The sequence below is a fragment of the Rhodotorula toruloides genome (assembly GCF_000320785.1).
Source record: "Rhodotorula toruloides NP11 unplaced genomic scaffold Scaffold16, whole genome shotgun sequence".
NCBI lineage: Eukaryota > Fungi > Basidiomycota > Microbotryomycetes > Sporidiobolales > Sporidiobolaceae > Rhodotorula > Rhodotorula toruloides.
Window position 1 is genome coordinate 148035 of NW_015622976.1, and position 15525 is coordinate 163559.

General features: G+C 63.5%; 6 protein-coding genes across 6 annotated transcripts; 3 read left to right on the plus strand and 3 right to left on the minus strand.

Moving 5' to 3' along the window:
• Nucleotides 1-419: 419 nt before the first annotated feature.
• RHTO_02004 (acetyl-CoA carboxylase) lies at nt 420-7775 on the plus strand (the record flags this gene model as incomplete). The annotated part of the gene is made up of 9 exons (XM_016415682.1): nt 420-424; nt 505-602; nt 715-797; nt 882-1147; nt 1218-1615; nt 1673-3027; nt 3092-5056; nt 5116-6717; nt 6846-7775. The coding sequence occupies 9 exons, from the start codon at nt 420-422 to the stop codon at nt 7773-7775; spliced, it is 6702 nt and encodes a 2233-aa protein (XP_016272252.1).
• A 428-nt stretch (nt 7776-8203) lies between these two features.
• On the minus strand, nt 8204-8681 carry RHTO_02005 (uncharacterized protein; the record flags this gene model as incomplete). The annotated part of the gene is made up of 3 exons (XM_016415683.1): nt 8204-8419; nt 8492-8573; nt 8638-8681. The coding sequence occupies 3 exons, from the start codon at nt 8679-8681 to the stop codon at nt 8204-8206; spliced, it is 342 nt and encodes a 113-aa protein (XP_016272253.1).
• A 169-nt stretch (nt 8682-8850) lies between these two features.
• RHTO_02006 (exosome complex component RRP4) lies at nt 8851-10249 on the minus strand (the record flags this gene model as incomplete). The annotated part of the gene is made up of 7 exons (XM_016415684.1): nt 8851-9066; nt 9134-9346; nt 9406-9540; nt 9604-9693; nt 9757-9802; nt 9869-9970; nt 10038-10249. 7 exons carry the CDS (start codon nt 10247-10249, stop codon nt 8851-8853), a joined length of 1014 nt encoding a protein of 337 aa, XP_016272254.1.
• Nucleotides 10250-10535: 286 nt separating this feature from the next.
• On the plus strand, nt 10536-12783 carry RHTO_02007 (protein of RNA polymerase III Rpc4 family; the record flags this gene model as incomplete). The annotated part of the gene is made up of 7 exons (XM_016415685.1): nt 10536-11044; nt 11105-11117; nt 11180-11294; nt 11357-11668; nt 11755-11984; nt 12041-12337; nt 12412-12783. The coding sequence occupies 7 exons, from the start codon at nt 10536-10538 to the stop codon at nt 12781-12783; spliced, it is 1848 nt and encodes a 615-aa protein (XP_016272255.1).
• Nucleotides 12784-13029: 246 nt separating this feature from the next.
• Nucleotides 13030-13964, minus strand: RHTO_02008 (transcription initiation factor TFIID subunit 10; the record flags this gene model as incomplete). The annotated part of the gene is made up of 4 exons (XM_016415686.1): nt 13030-13122; nt 13247-13442; nt 13511-13575; nt 13683-13964. 4 exons carry the CDS (start codon nt 13962-13964, stop codon nt 13030-13032), a joined length of 636 nt encoding a protein of 211 aa, XP_016272256.1.
• A 557-nt stretch (nt 13965-14521) lies between these two features.
• On the plus strand, nt 14522-15270 carry RHTO_02009 (60S ribosomal protein l30; the record flags this gene model as incomplete). Its single annotated transcript, XM_016415687.1, has 3 exons — nt 14522-14621; nt 14865-14996; nt 15068-15270. 3 exons carry the CDS (start codon nt 14522-14524, stop codon nt 15268-15270), a joined length of 435 nt encoding a protein of 144 aa, XP_016272257.1.
• Between the last annotated feature and the right edge of the window lie 255 nt (nt 15271-15525).

Genomic DNA, 15525 nt, shown 5'->3' on the forward strand with positions numbered 1-15525 from the left:
TCCTCGCAGTGTCGTCAGAAGGGATTGGAGGAGCCGACCTGCAAGGGTAATGAACGAGACAACGCCGAGGGAGGATGCGCCGGAACTCTCGGGGGCGAAGAAGGAGCGGCTGTCGTCGCCTGCGAACAGCTTCCGGCGTGGATGTTGCAGCCCGAGTAGCATTCCAGCGTCGCAACGGAGCTCTAGTCGACCGCGATCACCCACAAGGACGAGAGCGGGTCGGGCCTTGTCTCCTTCCCCATCCTCGACCTCCTCCTGCTCTCTTCCCTACCACACTCTCCCGCTTGCGGGCTTTCTTTCTCGCTTGGCGCTCTTGCTACCGCTACTCTAGACTCTCCTAGTCTCCCTGCACAACAACCCTGCTCCCTCCCGCCTCTCTCGCACACCCCCCACAGCTTCGTTCCCCAACTTCACTTCCGATGCCGTGCGTCGCCTCCCTTTCGCCTAGCGGGCCTGCGCCTGCTTCTGAGAACGACTGCTGACTGTGGAATGATTTGCCGACAGATTCTCTGGCGAGGCGAAGGCGGTCAACGGATCGCACTCGGTCGACGAGGCGCCGAAGAACCCCAAGTACGACCATGGGCGGGTCGTAAAGTACCTCGGTGCGTCTTGCGGACTTTCACGACTGCTCTGGCGTCTTTCTGGACCGGCGTACGAGCAGTTGGGCTGACCCTCGCATTTCCTCTCCTCCTCGACCTCGCTTCTCGTCCACAGGCGGCAACTCGCTCGAATCTGCGCCCCCTTCCAAGGTCGCCGACTGGGTCAGGGAGCGTGGTGGACACACCGTCATCACAAAGGTGCGCTCACTCGGACCCCTCTTGCACCGCCCCTCTTGATCGTCCCCAACTCGCTCGTCCTGACCCAACTCGCGCTCCGCACAGATCCTCATCGCCAACAATGGTATCGCCGCAGTCAAGGAGATCCGCTCGGTGCGCAAGTGGGCGTACGAGACGTTCGGAAGCGAGCGCGCGATCGAGTTTACCGTCATGGCGACCCCGGAGGACCTCAAGGTCAACGCAGACTACATCCGCATGGCCGATCAGTACGTCGAGGTTCCCGGTGGAACCAACAACAACAACTACGCCAACGTCGATGTCATCGTCGATGTTGCCGAGCGCGCAGGCGTCCACGCCGTCTGGGCAGGATGGTTCGTCCTCTTTCTCCCGCCGTACTCTTCCGTAAAAATGCCCGTGTTGACTCGCATTTGATGCACACAGGGGCCACGCCTCCGAGAACCCCCGCCTTCCCGAGTCGCTCGCCGCCTCGAAGCACAAGATCGTCTTCATCGGTCCTCCCGGCTCCGCCATGCGCTCGCTCGGAGACAAGATCTCGTCGACCATCGTCGCGCAGCACGCCCAGGTTCCGTGCATGGACTGGTCCGGCCAGGGCGTCGACCAAGTCACCCAGTCGCCCGAGGGCTACGTTACTGTCGCCGACGACGTCTACCAGCAGGCCTGTGTGCACGACGCCGACGAGGGTCTCGCCCGCGCGTCGAGGATCGGATACCCCGTCATGATCAAGGCGTCCGAGGGAGGAGGAGGAAAGGGTATTCGCAAGGTCGAGAAGGAGCAGGACTTTAAGCAGGCCTTCCAGGCTGTCCTCACCGAGGTTCCCGGTGCGTTGGTCCGCTTTCAGCCTCGAGCATCCTCAAGCTGACTCGCCGCTCTCACAGGCTCGCCCGTCTTTATCATGAAGCTCGCCGGCGCAGCTCGCCACCTCGAGGTCCAGGTTCTCGCCGACCAGTACGGCAACGCCATCTCGCTCTTCGGCCGTGACTGCTCGGTTCAGCGTCGCCACCAGAAGATCATCGAAGAGGCGCCCGTCACCATCGCCAAGCCCGACACGTTCGAGCAGATGGAAAAGTCGGCCGTCCGCCTTGCCAAGCTCGTCGGCTACGTCTCGGCGGGTACCGTCGAGTTCCTCTACTCGGCTGCCGACGACAAGTTTGCCTTCCTCGAGCTCAACCCGCGTCTCCAGGTCGAGCACCCGACCACCGAGATGGTTTCGGGCGTCAACCTTCCCGCCGCCCAGCTCCAGGTCGCTATGGGTGTTCCCCTCCATCGCATCCGCGACATCCGCACGCTCTACGGCAAGGCACCCAACGGCAGCAGCGAGATCGATTTCGACTTCGAGAACCCCGAGTCGGCCAAGACGCAGCGCAAGCCCTCGCCGAAGGGTCACGTCGTTGCCGTACGTATCACGGCTGAGAACCCTGACGCCGGCTTCAAGCCGTCCATGGGTACTCTCCAAGAGCTCAACTTCCGCTCGAGCACGAACGTCTGGGGTTACTTCTCCGTCGGCAGCGCCGGTGGACTGCACGAGTTTGCCGACTCGCAGTTCGGCCACATCTTTGCGTACGGCTCGGACCGTTCCGAGTCGCGCAAGAACATGGTCGTCGCGCTCAAGGAGCTCTCGATTCGCGGTGACTTCCGCACGACCGTCGAGTACCTCATCAAGCTTCTCGAGACGGACGCGTTCGAGCAGAACACGATCACGACCGCGTGGCTCGACAGCCTCATCTCGGCTCGCCTGACCGCCGAGAGGCCCGACACGACTCTCGCCATCATCTGCGGCGCCGTTACCAAGGCCCACCTCGCTTCCGAGGCCAACATCGCCGAGTACAAGCGCATCCTCGAGAAGGGTCAGAGCCCCGCCAAGGAGCTCCTCGCCACCGTCGTCCCGCTCGAGTTCGTCCTCGAGGACGTCAAGTACCGCGCGACCGCCTCGCGCTCGTCGCCTTCGAGCTGGTCCATCTACGTCAACGGCTCGAACGTCTCCGTCGGCATCCGCCCTCTCGCCGACGGCGGTCTCCTCATCCTCCTTGACGGCCGCTCGTACACCTGCTACGCCAAGGAGGAGGTCGGCGCGCTCCGCCTCTCGATCGACTCGAGGACCGTCCTCATTGCTCAGGAGAACGACCCCACCCAGCTTCGCTCGCCTTCACCCGGCAAGCTCGTCCGCTACTTCATCGAGTCCGGCGAGCACATCTCGAAGGGCGAGGCGTACGCTGAGATCGAGGTCATGAAGGTGCGTCGCTTGCTCGCAGCAATCCCTGTTCCTTTTCACTTCGCTAACACTCGTCGCCTCGCAGATGATCATGCCCCTCATCGCTGCCGAGGACGGTATCGCGCAATTCATCAAGCAGCCGGGAGCGACGCTCGAGGCCGGCGACATCCTCGGTATCTTGTCGCTCGACGACCCGAGCCGCGTCCACCACGCCAAGCCGTTCGATGGCCAGCTTCCCGCCCTTGGCTTGCCCTCCATCGTCGGCAACAAGCCGCACCAGCGCTTCGCCTACCTCAAAGACGTGCTCTCAAACATCCTCATGGGCTACGACAACCAGGCCGTCATGCAGTCGAGCATCAAGGAGCTCATCTCGGTTCTTCGCAACCCCGAGCTCCCCTACGGCGAGGCCAACGCTGTCCTCTCGACGCTTTCGGGTCGCATCCCCGCCAAGCTCGAGCAGACCCTCCGCCAGTACATCGACCAGGCTCACGAGTCTGGCGCCGAGTTCCCGTCCGCCAAGTGCCGCAAGGCGATCGACACGACCCTTGAGCAGCTCCGCCCCGCCGAGGCGCAGACTGTCCGCAACTTCCTCGTCGCGTTCGACGACATCGTCTACCGCTACCGCTCGGGCCTCAAGCACCACGAGTGGTCAACGCTCGCCGGCATCTTTGCCGCGTACGCCGAGACGGAGAAGCCGTTCAGCGGCAAGGACGGCGACGTCGTCCTCGAGCTCCGCGACGCCCACCGCGACTCGCTCGACTCGGTCGTCAAGATCGTTCTCTCGCACTACAAGGCTGCCTCGAAGAACTCGCTTGTCCTTGCGCTCCTCGACATCGTCAAGGACTCGGACGCGGTTCCGCTCATCGAGCAGGTCGTCAGCCCTGCGCTCAAGGACCTCGCCGACCTCGACTCGAAGGCCACGACTAAGGTCGCCCTGAAGGCCCGCGAGGTGCTCATCCACATCCAGCTCCCCTCGCTCGACGAGCGCCTCGGACAGCTCGAGCAGATTCTCAAGGCCTCGGTGACGCCCACCGTTTACGGCGAGCCCGGCCACGACCGCACTCCTCGCGGTGAAGTCCTTAAGGACGTCATCGACTCGCGCTTCACCGTCTTTGACGTTCTCCCGAGCTTCTTCCAGCACCAGGACCACTGGGTCTCGCTCGCCGCGCTCGACACCTACGTCCGCCGCGCCTACCGCTCGTACAACCTCCTCAACATCGAGCACATCGAGGCCGATGCCGCCGAGGACGAGCCCGCGACGGTTGCCTGGTCGTTCCGCATGCGCAAGGCTGCGTCCGAGTCTGAGCCGCCCACGCCCACGACCGGCCTCACGTCGCAGCGCACCGCCTCGTACTCGGACTTGACGTTCCTCCTCAACAACGCCCAGTCCGAGCCGATCCGCTACGGCGCGATGTTCTCGGTCCGCTCGCTCGACCGCTTCCGCCAGGAGCTCGGTACCGTCCTCCGACACTTCCCCGACTCGAACAAGGGCAAGCTCCAGCAGCAGCCTGCCGCGTCGTCGAGCCAGGAGCAGTGGAACGTCATCAACGTCGCGCTCACGGTCCCCGCCAGCGCGCAGGTCGACGAGGACGCTCTCCGCGCCGACTTTGCCGCTCACGTGAACGCGATGAGCGCCGAGATCGACGCTCGCGGCATGCGCCGCCTCACCCTCCTCATCTGCCGCGAGGGCCAGTACCCGTCCTACTACACCGTCCGCAAGCAGGACGGCACCTGGAAGGAGCTCGAGACGATCCGCGACATCGAGCCCGCCCTCGCCTTCCAGCTCGAGTTGGGCCGCCTCTCCAACTTCCACCTCGAGCCGTGCCCCGTTGAGAACCGCCAGGTCCACGTCTACTACGCGACCGCCAAGGGCAACTCGTCCGACTGCCGCTTCTTCGTCCGCGCACTCGTCCGCCCTGGCCGTCTCCGCGGTAACATGAAGACGGCCGACTACCTCGTCTCCGAGGCTGACCGCCTCGTCACCGATGTCCTCGACTCGCTCGAGGTCGCCAGCTCGCAGCGCCGCGCTGCCGACGGCAACCACATCTCGGTGCGCACTCGCGGCCTTGACCTTCCTTGTCCTCGTGCTGACTCGCTCTCCGTCCGCAGCTCAACTTCCTGTACTCTCTCCGTCTCGACTTTGACGAGGTCCAGGCTGCCCTCGCCGGCTTCATCGACCGCCACGGCAAGCGCTTCTGGCGTCTCCGCGTCACCGGCGCCGAGATCCGCATCGTCCTCGAGGACGCGCAGGGCAACATTCAGCCCATCCGCGCCATCATCGAGAACGTCTCGGGTTTCGTCGTCAAGTACGAGGCGTACCGCGAGGTCACGACCGACAAGGGCCAGGTCATCCTCAAGTCGATCGGTCCGCAGGGCGCGTTGCACCTTCAGCCGGTCAACTTCCCCTACCCGACCAAGGAGTGGCTTCAGCCGAAGCGCTACAAGGCCCACGTCGTCGGCACGACGTACGTCTACGACTTCCCCGACCTTTTCCGCCAGGCAATCCGCAAGCAGTGGAAGGCGGCCGGCAAGACTGCGCCCGCCGAGCTCCTCGTCGCCAAGGAGCTCGTCCTCGACGAGTTCGGCAAGCCTCAGGAGGTCGCCCGCCCGCCTGGCACCAACAATATCGGCATGGTCGGCTGGATCTACACGATCTTCACGCCCGAATACCCCTCTGGCCGCCGCGTCGTCGTCATCGCGAACGACATCACGTTCAAGATTGGTTCGTTCGGCCCGGAGGAGGACCGCTACTTCTTCGCCGTCACGCAGCTCGCGCGCCAACTTGGCTTGCCGCGCGTCTACCTCTCGGCCAACTCGGGTGCTCGTCTCGGCATTGCCGAGGAGCTCGTCGACTTGTTCAGCGTCGCGTGGGTCGACAGCTCGCGGCCGGAGAAGGGCTTCAAGTACCTCTACCTAACCGCCGAGAAGCTCGGCGAGCTCAAGAACAAGGGCGAGAAGAGCGTCATCACGAAGCGCATCGAGGACGAGGGCGAGACGCGCTACCAGATCACCGACATCATCGGCTTGCAGGAGGGTCTCGGTGTCGAGTCGCTCAAGGGCTCTGGCCTCATCGCCGGTGAGACGTCGCGCGCGTACGACGACATCTTCACGATCACGCTCGTCACCGCCCGCTCGGTCGGTATCGGTGCGTACCTCGTCCGCCTCGGCCAGCGTGCCGTCCAGGTCGAGGGCCAGCCGATCATCCTCACCGGTGCCGGCGCGCTCAACAAGGTCCTCGGTCGCGAGGTGTACTCGTCCAACTTGCAGCTCGGCGGCACGCAGATCATGTACAAGAACGGTGTCTCGCACTTGACGGCCGCCAACGACCTCGAGGGTGTCCTCAGCATCGTCCAGTGGCTCGCCTTCGTCCCCGAGCACCGCGGCGCGCCTCTCCCGATCATGCCTTCGCCCGTCGACCCGTGGGACCGCTCGATCGACTACACGCCCATCAAGGGCGCGTACGACCCGCGCTGGTTCCTCGCCGGCAAGACGGACGAGGCCGACGGTCGCTGGCTCTCTGGCTTCTTCGACAAGGGCTCGTTCCAGGAGACGCTCTCGGGCTGGGCGCAGACCGTCGTCGTCGGTCGCGCTCGCCTCGGCGGCATCCCCATGGGCGCCATCGCGGTCGAGACCCGCACCATCGAGCGCGTCGTGCCCGCCGACCCTGCCAACCCTCTCTCGAACGAGCAGAAGATCATGGAGGCCGGTCAGGTGCGCAACAACCTCCACTTTGTCCGAACCTCCACTCGTGTCCGAACCTCCTCGTCGCCAACTTCTCCTCGACTTTGCTCGTCCTCCTCGGCAGCTGCTGACTTGCTTCCACCTTGTACGATGCGCAGGTCTGGTATCCCAACAGCTCGTTCAAGACGGGACAGGCGATCTTCGACTTCAACCGCGAGGGTCTCCCGCTCATCATCTTCGCCAACTGGCGCGGCTTCTCGGGCGGCCAGCAGGACATGTTCGACGAGGTCCTCAAGCGCGGTTCGCTCATTGTCGACGGTCTCTCGGCGTACAAGCAGCCCGTCTTCGTCTACATCGTCCCGAACGGCGAACTTCGCGGCGGTGCTTGGGTCGTCCTCGACCCGTCGATCAACGCCGAGGGCATGATGGAGATGTACGTCGACGAGACTGCTCGCGCCGGTGTCCTCGAGCCCGAGGGCATCGTCGAGATCAAGCTCCGCAAGGACAAGCTCCTCGCCCTCATGGACCGCCTCGACCCGACCTACCACGCCCTCCGCGTCAAGTCGACCGACGCTTCGCTCTCGCCCGCCGACGCCGCGCAGGCCAAGACCGAGCTCGCCGCGCGCGAGAAGCAGCTCATGCCGATCTACCAGCAGGTCGCGCTCCAGTTCGCCGACTCGCACGACAAGGCCGGCCGCATCCTCAGCAAGGGCTGCGCGCGCGAGGCCCTCGAGTGGTCGAACGCTCGTCGCTACTTCTACGCCCGCCTCCGCCGCCGTCTCGCCGAGGAGGCCGCCGTCAAGCGTCTCGGCGACGCCGACCCGACCCTCTCGCGCGACGAGCGCCTCGCCATCGTCCACGACGCCGTCGGCCAGGGTGTCGACCTCAACAACGACCTCGCTGCTGCCGCCGCGTTCGAGCAGGGCGCCGCCGCCATCACCGAGCGCGTCAAGCTCGCGCGCGCGACGACCGTCGCCTCGACTCTCGCGCAGCTCGCGCAGGACGACAAGGAGGCTTTCGCCGCCTCGCTCCAGCAGGTCCTCGGCGACAAGCTCACCGCCGCCGACCTCGCCCGCATCCTCGCCTAGACCCACGGCTTCTCCCTCCCTCGCTCTCTTAGACTCGTCGTCTCTCTCTCGGTCTTTCTTGTGTGGTTCTCGTTGCCTTTGTCTTCTCGCATGTCCATACCCCACCCTCTCCTTCCTCGCTCTCTCGCGCGCATAGAACGTGCTCCTTAGCTCTCTCGTTTCGGTGCAACATGCTTCTTTAGCACTTCTTCGGGGTCTTTGCGCGCTTGTTGGGTTACCAAACTTTATGCCGCAACTTCGCCTCGAAAAAAGACCGCGCTCTTTTCGCTGCAACCTTTCCCCCTTCTCGCACGCCTCCGTGTCGCCCCAAGCCTCCCCTCTCCTCTCGCTTCGCCTCTCTCACACATGCTGCCCACTAACGACGCCGCGAGCGAGGCCTCCTCGACCCGTCCACCGCGTCGCTCAACTCGAGGCGCTCGCCAATGCGCTCAAGGAGGCGAGGCGACGGGGTGTCGATTCGAGGACCGATGCGCGCGAGAAGCGGCGTCGGATTCGTCTTCGTCGGACTCGTCGTCCGCAGGATCGTCGTCGGCGACACCGGACTCTTCGTCGAGGAAGCCGTAGTCAGGCGGTTCGATGACCTGCCGCTTCCACTCGACGCCCTCGAGGTTGAAACCGTCGCGCTCGCGACCCTCGAGGCGGATCTGGTCGCGTCGGCTCGGCATCGTGTAGAGCGCGCGAACCTCAGGCGCAAGGAGTCCGGGAGGAGCTCAGACTTGGAGGTTGGGCGCGGTCGAGTCGGTGCGAGGGAGTAGGCGAGGCGCTTTGAGCGAGGGAGCGAGAAGGGAGACAGTCGGGCTGTCGTGACGGATCGAAAAGCGAGTCAGTCTACGAAGCGAATGTATGGGTTACGAAAACGCACCAGTTGAGCTCCTCGAAGATGCGTGAGTAGACAATGTAGTGCATCTGGACAGGAAGGACAAGCGCTGGAAGAGGGGCAAGGGAGAGGCGCCGAAACGCGAGACGGTCGACGTGAAAAGCCAAGTCGAAGGAGCCGGAGACGTGAGGCGTGAGGAAGCGGCCAGCTCGGCCGGCGACGCTGTAAGTCTTCGTATTGCTTGGTAGCTTGACCGCTCTACTCCCTGCCCATCGCCAACGCCCGCAAGACCTCCGTTCCTGTCTCTCTCCGCGCCAGCTTCCTCAGACCCTCCGGTCCTTCGCCGACTATCCGCAGTGCGACGTCGTGAGCTTCGGTGACGAGTTCGGCGGTGATCGGGATGCAATGGGTCGCAAGGAGCGAGATGAGGAGGGCGACGCGGGTGATGGAGGCGCGGATCGCAGGCGAGATGTCCTGCGCGCGATCGAGGTTCGTCAATACGCACACGAGCCATGGAGAGAGCGCACAGAAGCACACGCACCTCGTTCTCGCCGCTGTACACACCCTCACCGCTCTCCTCTCCGAACCCAGCCTCTTCGCCGTCAAGCCGCGTCTCCTTCTTGATCGTCTTGCTGATCCATATGTAGCCGTTCAAGCCGATTATCAGGTCGACGCCGAACGGGAGCGTATGGAAGTGCGATTTCGAGCGGACGACGAGGGCGGGAGGGACGGTGACGAGCTGGCCATTCTTGAGCTGCGGGGCAAAGTTCTTCAGCCCCGATCGCCCGTAGATACAGAGTCGCCGCTACGCACCTTGCCGTACTTGAGCGACCGCGTATGCAGACTCATCGCGCCGTCGCCAAAGAATGCCTGCACCTCTGCAACCAGCAGGTCTCCCTCTTGGAAGAACGTCCGCATCTGCAGCTCGTCCGACTCAAGTTTTCGTCGCTGTACAGAATATGCTGGATGTCAGCAGGAGAGGCGGGGGTGCGGATCAGGCTCGAGGCGCACCTGCACACCTCCAGGCAGATTGATCGACGAGAGCATGAGCACAGCATTTTGTGAGGCATGCGTCTCGACCTTCCATCGCTTTGGTCCGACCTGGCGAGAAAGTGGAGCGTTGTCAGTTCGGGAGTGAGCGAACGAGAGGAAAGGGACCCTCACCTCGACTATCCGGCCGACGACCAAGTCTCCGACTTCGCCGCGGTACCTGCGCAGGACAGTTTACTGTCAAGATTTTGACTTGGTGACTACCGGCTGAGACCGCTTCACGCACTTTGTCCGCAGCGGCCGCACGCTCACGAGCTTGTTGACCCGCTCGAGCGTTCCCGCAACACTCGCCAGCACTTTGTCGTCCTGGACATACGTTCCGTGACCCCTGTGGAATGTCACAAGCATCGTCAGGCCCGGAAACAAGCGAGCTGGGTGCAGCAGCGGAGACGCACCTCATCCATCGCTGAGCGTCCGCGATGACCTCGCCTGGTCCCGTCACTCGGCCTGCCTCGCCAGCATCGAGGTCTCCCCGTCTTCCCAGATCATCCGCCAGCTCGTCCAAGAAGTCGTCCGCCATGGGCTGGTCGTAGTGAGCGGGGCGACGAGTCGAGGGTCCCGGGTCGAGCGGGAACGGTGCTGGCTGCGGCGTGTGGATGCGGAACATGGCTGGATGCCCTCTGAAAAGTAGTACGAGCTCAAGCAAGCCCGTCTGGACGGTGTCAGCGAGTTGTCCTTGTCCAACGAGCTCGCGCTTCATCTCTCGCTCGTCACCTTCGCTCGCGTACGCTCAGACTGCTCGCTGGAGACGCTTACTGGGTCTGAGGACTGCCTAGGACACGAGTGTCTTGTCAGCGCGACCCCCACGCCCTCTTCTCCCGCCGTTTGCGCCCCCAACCTTTTCCTCATCTCCTCCGCCCTCTCGCTCGTCACGACCGCCCGAGTGACCTAGCATGTCCGACACTGGAGCGCCGAAGGGACGAGGAAGGGGCCGAGGCCGCCGCGTCGGCGCCACGACGCTGTCCGGCGCGACAATCGACACCAACACTGCCTCTCCCTCCCCTCAACCCGCCGCCGCCGACTCGTCTGCATCCGCCTCACGCGCTTCGTCAGTCTCGGCGCCAAGGGGAGCAAGTGGGACGCCGGCGCCGTCAGCCGAGGCAACGGAGGACGCGCCAGAACCGTCAAACACCGCCGCCTCTTTCTCGGCTGCCCCTCAACGTCGCGCATCCGTCAAGCGCGTTCCCTCCGTCGGTGTAGGCTCGACGCGCGCGCCCTCCGTCGGCCTCGCACGTACCCCGTCGATTGGGCTGGCAGGAGGAAGGGACAGGCCCGTTGGCGGTTTGCTCGGCAGCACGAGCGAGTTCAGGAGGGATGCGACGGCCGGTCCGTCAACAGCTAGGGGCACCAAGTTCAAGCCGAACATGAGGCGGAAGGAGCGTGTAGTGGATGACGACGAAGAGTGCGTCCACCTTTCCATGCCGTTGCTCCTCAAGCTGATCTCCTCGTTTCGCCACCGCAGCGATGTCAAGATGGTGAGCGGCGCGTCCCTTTCATACTCACGCGGTCGAGCGCTGACAAGTGTCTTTCTCTGCAGGAGGATGGCGAAAGCAACTGGCGGAACAAGCGCGGTCCCCGCCCTCCGCCTCGCCCGCGCCAGGATCTGCAAATGACCGCGAGTGGTCCAATGGCGCAAGGTCCTGGCGGTCCTCGTGCGTCGCACTTCAGTCACTTCTGGTAGTCGTGTCACTGACGAGGCTCTCTCGCAACACAGCCAAAACATGGGGCGCGCGTCCGACTGCTGGCGCTTCTGGTGCAGCCGTCATGGCCGCCTCTCGCGCCGGCACGCTCAATCAGATGATCGACGACGACGAAGACGCGTCCGACCTCGAAGTCGACGACGACCCGTACGACGAGGCGGGCGGACTGCGGTTCAAGGCGGTCGACTTGAACGACATTGGTTCGGCGAAAAAGAGGGAGGGAGATGATGGGATGGCGCCGTTAACGCTGCCGAGGGATCCAAAAGTGCTGCGGACCAAGATCAGGCGGTTGCAGGAGCGGAAGCAGGAGAGGCTTAAGAAGGAGGGTGAGTCCGGCCGCACAGCCATTTGCTCGGTTCTCTTGCGGCTGCGGATGGGTAAACTGATCCGAAGCTTGGACCGGATCTCGCAGCTGCTCGCGCCAAATCCGAAGCCGGCGTCAAGGCGGAACCGCAGGACGACTCGCTTCCCGGTTCTGGGACTTCGACTCCGGCGACTGCCGCGACCCCCGCTCCGCTCCATTCCAAGGAAGGCTCGCTCGCTTTGATGAGTGTCGACGAGGACAAGGAGGCGAAGGACCTCAAGGACCTCGAAGAAGAGGAGAAGAAGGAGATCATCCTCAGCGAGGCGTTCGACCTGGCGGTACGTCCAGACGACGTATACGATCACGAAGCTCGCTGACAGCTCGCCTGGCACAGCCCGAAACGCGCGGCGAGCTGTACATGTTCCAGTTCCCACGCAAGTTCCCCGAATTCGTCCCATCCTCATCCGTCAAGTCCGAGTCCGACCCATCCGGCGACCTCGCCTCGCTCTCAATCAAGCCGGACCCCGATGCGCTTGCACCGCGCAAAGTCGTGCCCCCGCCTTGGGGACGGTTCGGGACGAGGACGGAGAAGGCGGCGAGGTGGAGTGAGCATGAGGGCAGGATTGGGGAGTTGTGTGTGCATAGGAGTGGGAAGGTGACGCTCAGGCTGGAGGGCGACTTGCGCTACGAGGTGCATGCTGAAATCTGCTCGTGCACACGTCAAGTCGGACGTTGACAAGCTTCCCCTTGCTTCGCCCGTTGCAGGTCCTCCCGGCCGCCCAGCCGTCATTCCTGCAGGAGATCGCCGTCCTCGACCACCCCTCCAAGAACACCTCTATCAACGGCACCTCGAAAAAGCCGAAATCGCGCCGTCGCTCCTCCTCGACCTCCTCCTCCTCCTCTTCCAGCTCCTCTTCCTCCGACTCTCCCTCGTCCTCGAAAAAGGCTCCAGCACTTCCAGCAGACTCGCTCGTCGTCCTCGGCCAGACGAGCAAGAAGTTCATCGTGGTGCCGCAGATTGAGGACTTGTTGGAGAAGGTGGGCGAACAGGAGAAGAAGGAGCGCGAGGAGGAGAGGAGGTTGAGGATGGAGAAGGCCAAGAGGGAGGGAGGGGTCAAGCGTGAAGGGAAGCGCTAGGCGTGTCGAGGCGTGTGAGGCGCGGAGGTCCAGGACGCGGTGGATGCGGGAGGTGCCGATCGAGCGCTTGCAAGGCTTTCGTGCGCATACAGTGTCGCTCCTCAGAGTGCGAGAGCGGAATGCGCGAGCGACGAAAAGAGCGAGGAGGCCCACCAACGAGGAGATGGTGAAAGCGGTGTTCGTACATTCACAGCACATCTTCGCGAGCACAACCTATGCACATCCTCCTCCTTCCGCTCGTCCCGTCTACAGGTAGTAAGGTGCTCTTCCTGCGTCGACGCCATACTCCTTGAGCGCTGCCGAGAGGTCTTCCATCGTGAGGACGGTGCGTTGCCGGCCCTGCGAGTACAAGTGGTCAGTATTGTCACACGGACGTGCTGCGCCATGCTCGAACAGAGCCTCTACACAGCAGCTGTGCAAGCAAGAGCGCCGCCTCGCAAGCCAAAGAGACGCAAGAATTCACCTTCGCCTTCGGCTGTCCCGCCGCTCCTCCGCTCCCACCGGTTGCACCCGTCGCGCCCGGTCCAACCGCCGCACTCGTCCCGGTAACGTTCGCTCGCCCAGACGGACCGGCGGCTGTTCGTGCGCGGGCGTACTGAAAGGCGTCGGCTGAGATTGAGGAGACGAACCGTTGGGCTGAGAGGGCGAGGAGGCGTTTTCTGCGTGCCATTAAGGACAGCAAAGCTTGTTAGCGTTGTGAGAGCGCGTAAGGGGAGACTGGACGAACACTCGGACGTCGTTCGTGTCGAACCCTGCTCGTTGGAGGTAGTAGTCGGTCACCTCGTCCGGGATCTGCCGCAGAGCAATAGTGAGCTACTCGCCCACAAACGAAGACACGAATGCACCACAACCGAGTAGCTAGGGGGCGCCCGCGAGCGAGTGAAGCGAACGAGACTCACGACAGGCTTGTAGTCGTCCATCATCTCGAGCAGCTGCGCCAGCTCCAGGTCCTTCCTTTCCTGCTCCAACTCCCTCCTCGATTTCTGACCCTCGCCCGCCTCTGCCGCACCCGCACCCGCCTCGTCCAGCATCATCTGCGCGTCGAGTGGCTTCTGGTCCACACCGCTCGAGGGCGCGCCATTCGATGCGGACGCTTGTCCGCGCGTGTTGTGCGTGTGCTGGGGCTGTTGTGATGACTCGGCCCGGGCGTGCGAGCGGAGGAAGAGGTCGTTTGGGTTCATCGCGACCGGAGCAGGCGGGGGAGGGAGGGTGGCAGCCAAGGCGGTTTGGCGGGTCGACTCGGGGTTCGTTGTGATGATACGAGCAGTTGCAGGCAGTTAGGGAGCGGAACAAGCCAGCAGGGGAGGGTAAGCGGTGGGAGTGAGAGTGCGGGCGACGAGGAGGATGAGAGTTGGGTGAGAGGGTCGTCGACAGCTCGCAGAAAAAGCGCGAGTTGGACGAGGTCTTCTTGTGAGTGCATTAAAAAGGTATCACGAGTACTGCCAGCTCATCTGGATGCGAGTTCGGCGAGTCGCAAGTGGACTTAGTCCCTGCGCTTGCCCAATCTCGCGCTCTCTCTTCAGCTCTGCTCACCCCGACGCTCACCCGACAACCAGCCAGTCAGTCTACCACTCCTTCGCACTCTCTGCACTCGCTACGCATCACCCAGCAACCACCAAACTGGCGCGCGGTCGAGCGGGTCGACAGACCCTGACCAGGACCGAAAACTCGACGCCATCTCTTCGCGCGCTTGGCATCGATCTGGGAGGGTCGGGAATGGGTGCACCGTGCTGCTGGGATGGCAAAGGATATACAGGAGAATGGGCGGGTCATGGGGATCGGAGGGGAGATGTTGGCGACCCAAAGGTCGACCCGCCCTCCTCGCTCGCTTCGCAACCGTTCGAGGGGGGCTTGGGCAGGGTTCGCTGCATTACTGGTGTGCCGTGGGATGCGCTGGCGAGACGACGGACGTTAGGGACTGCGGGATGCGAGATGCGGGGAGAACCCTGGCTCGCTCGCTTGGAGCAGTTCAGGATGGCGCGGCCAAATTGGCGCGGAATTCTATGGGCTGCTGGATCATTAGGAGAACGCAGGAGGTGTCGAAGGAGCGCCGCCGCTGACCCGCTCGTTCCGCTCCACAGTGGCCCCCGCTGCTCAGAAGAAGACCAAGAAGTCGGCCGACAACATCAACGCGCGTCTCGCGCTTGTCATCAAGTCGGGCAAGTACTCGCTTGGGTACAAGTCGACCCTCAAGGCGATGCGCTCGGGCAAGGGTGCGTTTCCCAACCTCCCCCTCCTCCTTTCCTCCCCTCGGGCTGACCCTCGCTCTCCTCCCCGTCCACAGCCAAGCTCGTCCTCATCTCGGGCAACACTCCTCCTCTCCGTCGCTCGGAGTTGGAGTACTACGCCATGCTCAGCAAGACGCCCGTCCACCTCTACCAGGGCTCCAACGTCGCCCTCGGTACCGCCGCCGGCAAGCTCTTCCGCGTCGGTGTCATGTCGGTCGAGGACGCCGGTGACTCGGACCTCCTCTCCATCACCGCCTAAGTGTTGGTAGGGTTTGTGTGCAACAGTCCATCACGCTGAGAAGGAACTATGTTCCGGAGCGTCCACATCAGAGAGAAGAGAGAGAGAGAGAGAAGCCCTGACGTTGCTCGCTCAGTTCCCGCCTGAAATGGACAGCCCACATCCACGGACGAGCCAAGAGGAGAGAGAGAAACGAAGCGAACAGATGCGAAAGCGCCGACTACAGCAACACCCTCTTGTCAGCGTGCATGCCGCCGCCTCTCGACCCTCTTCCCT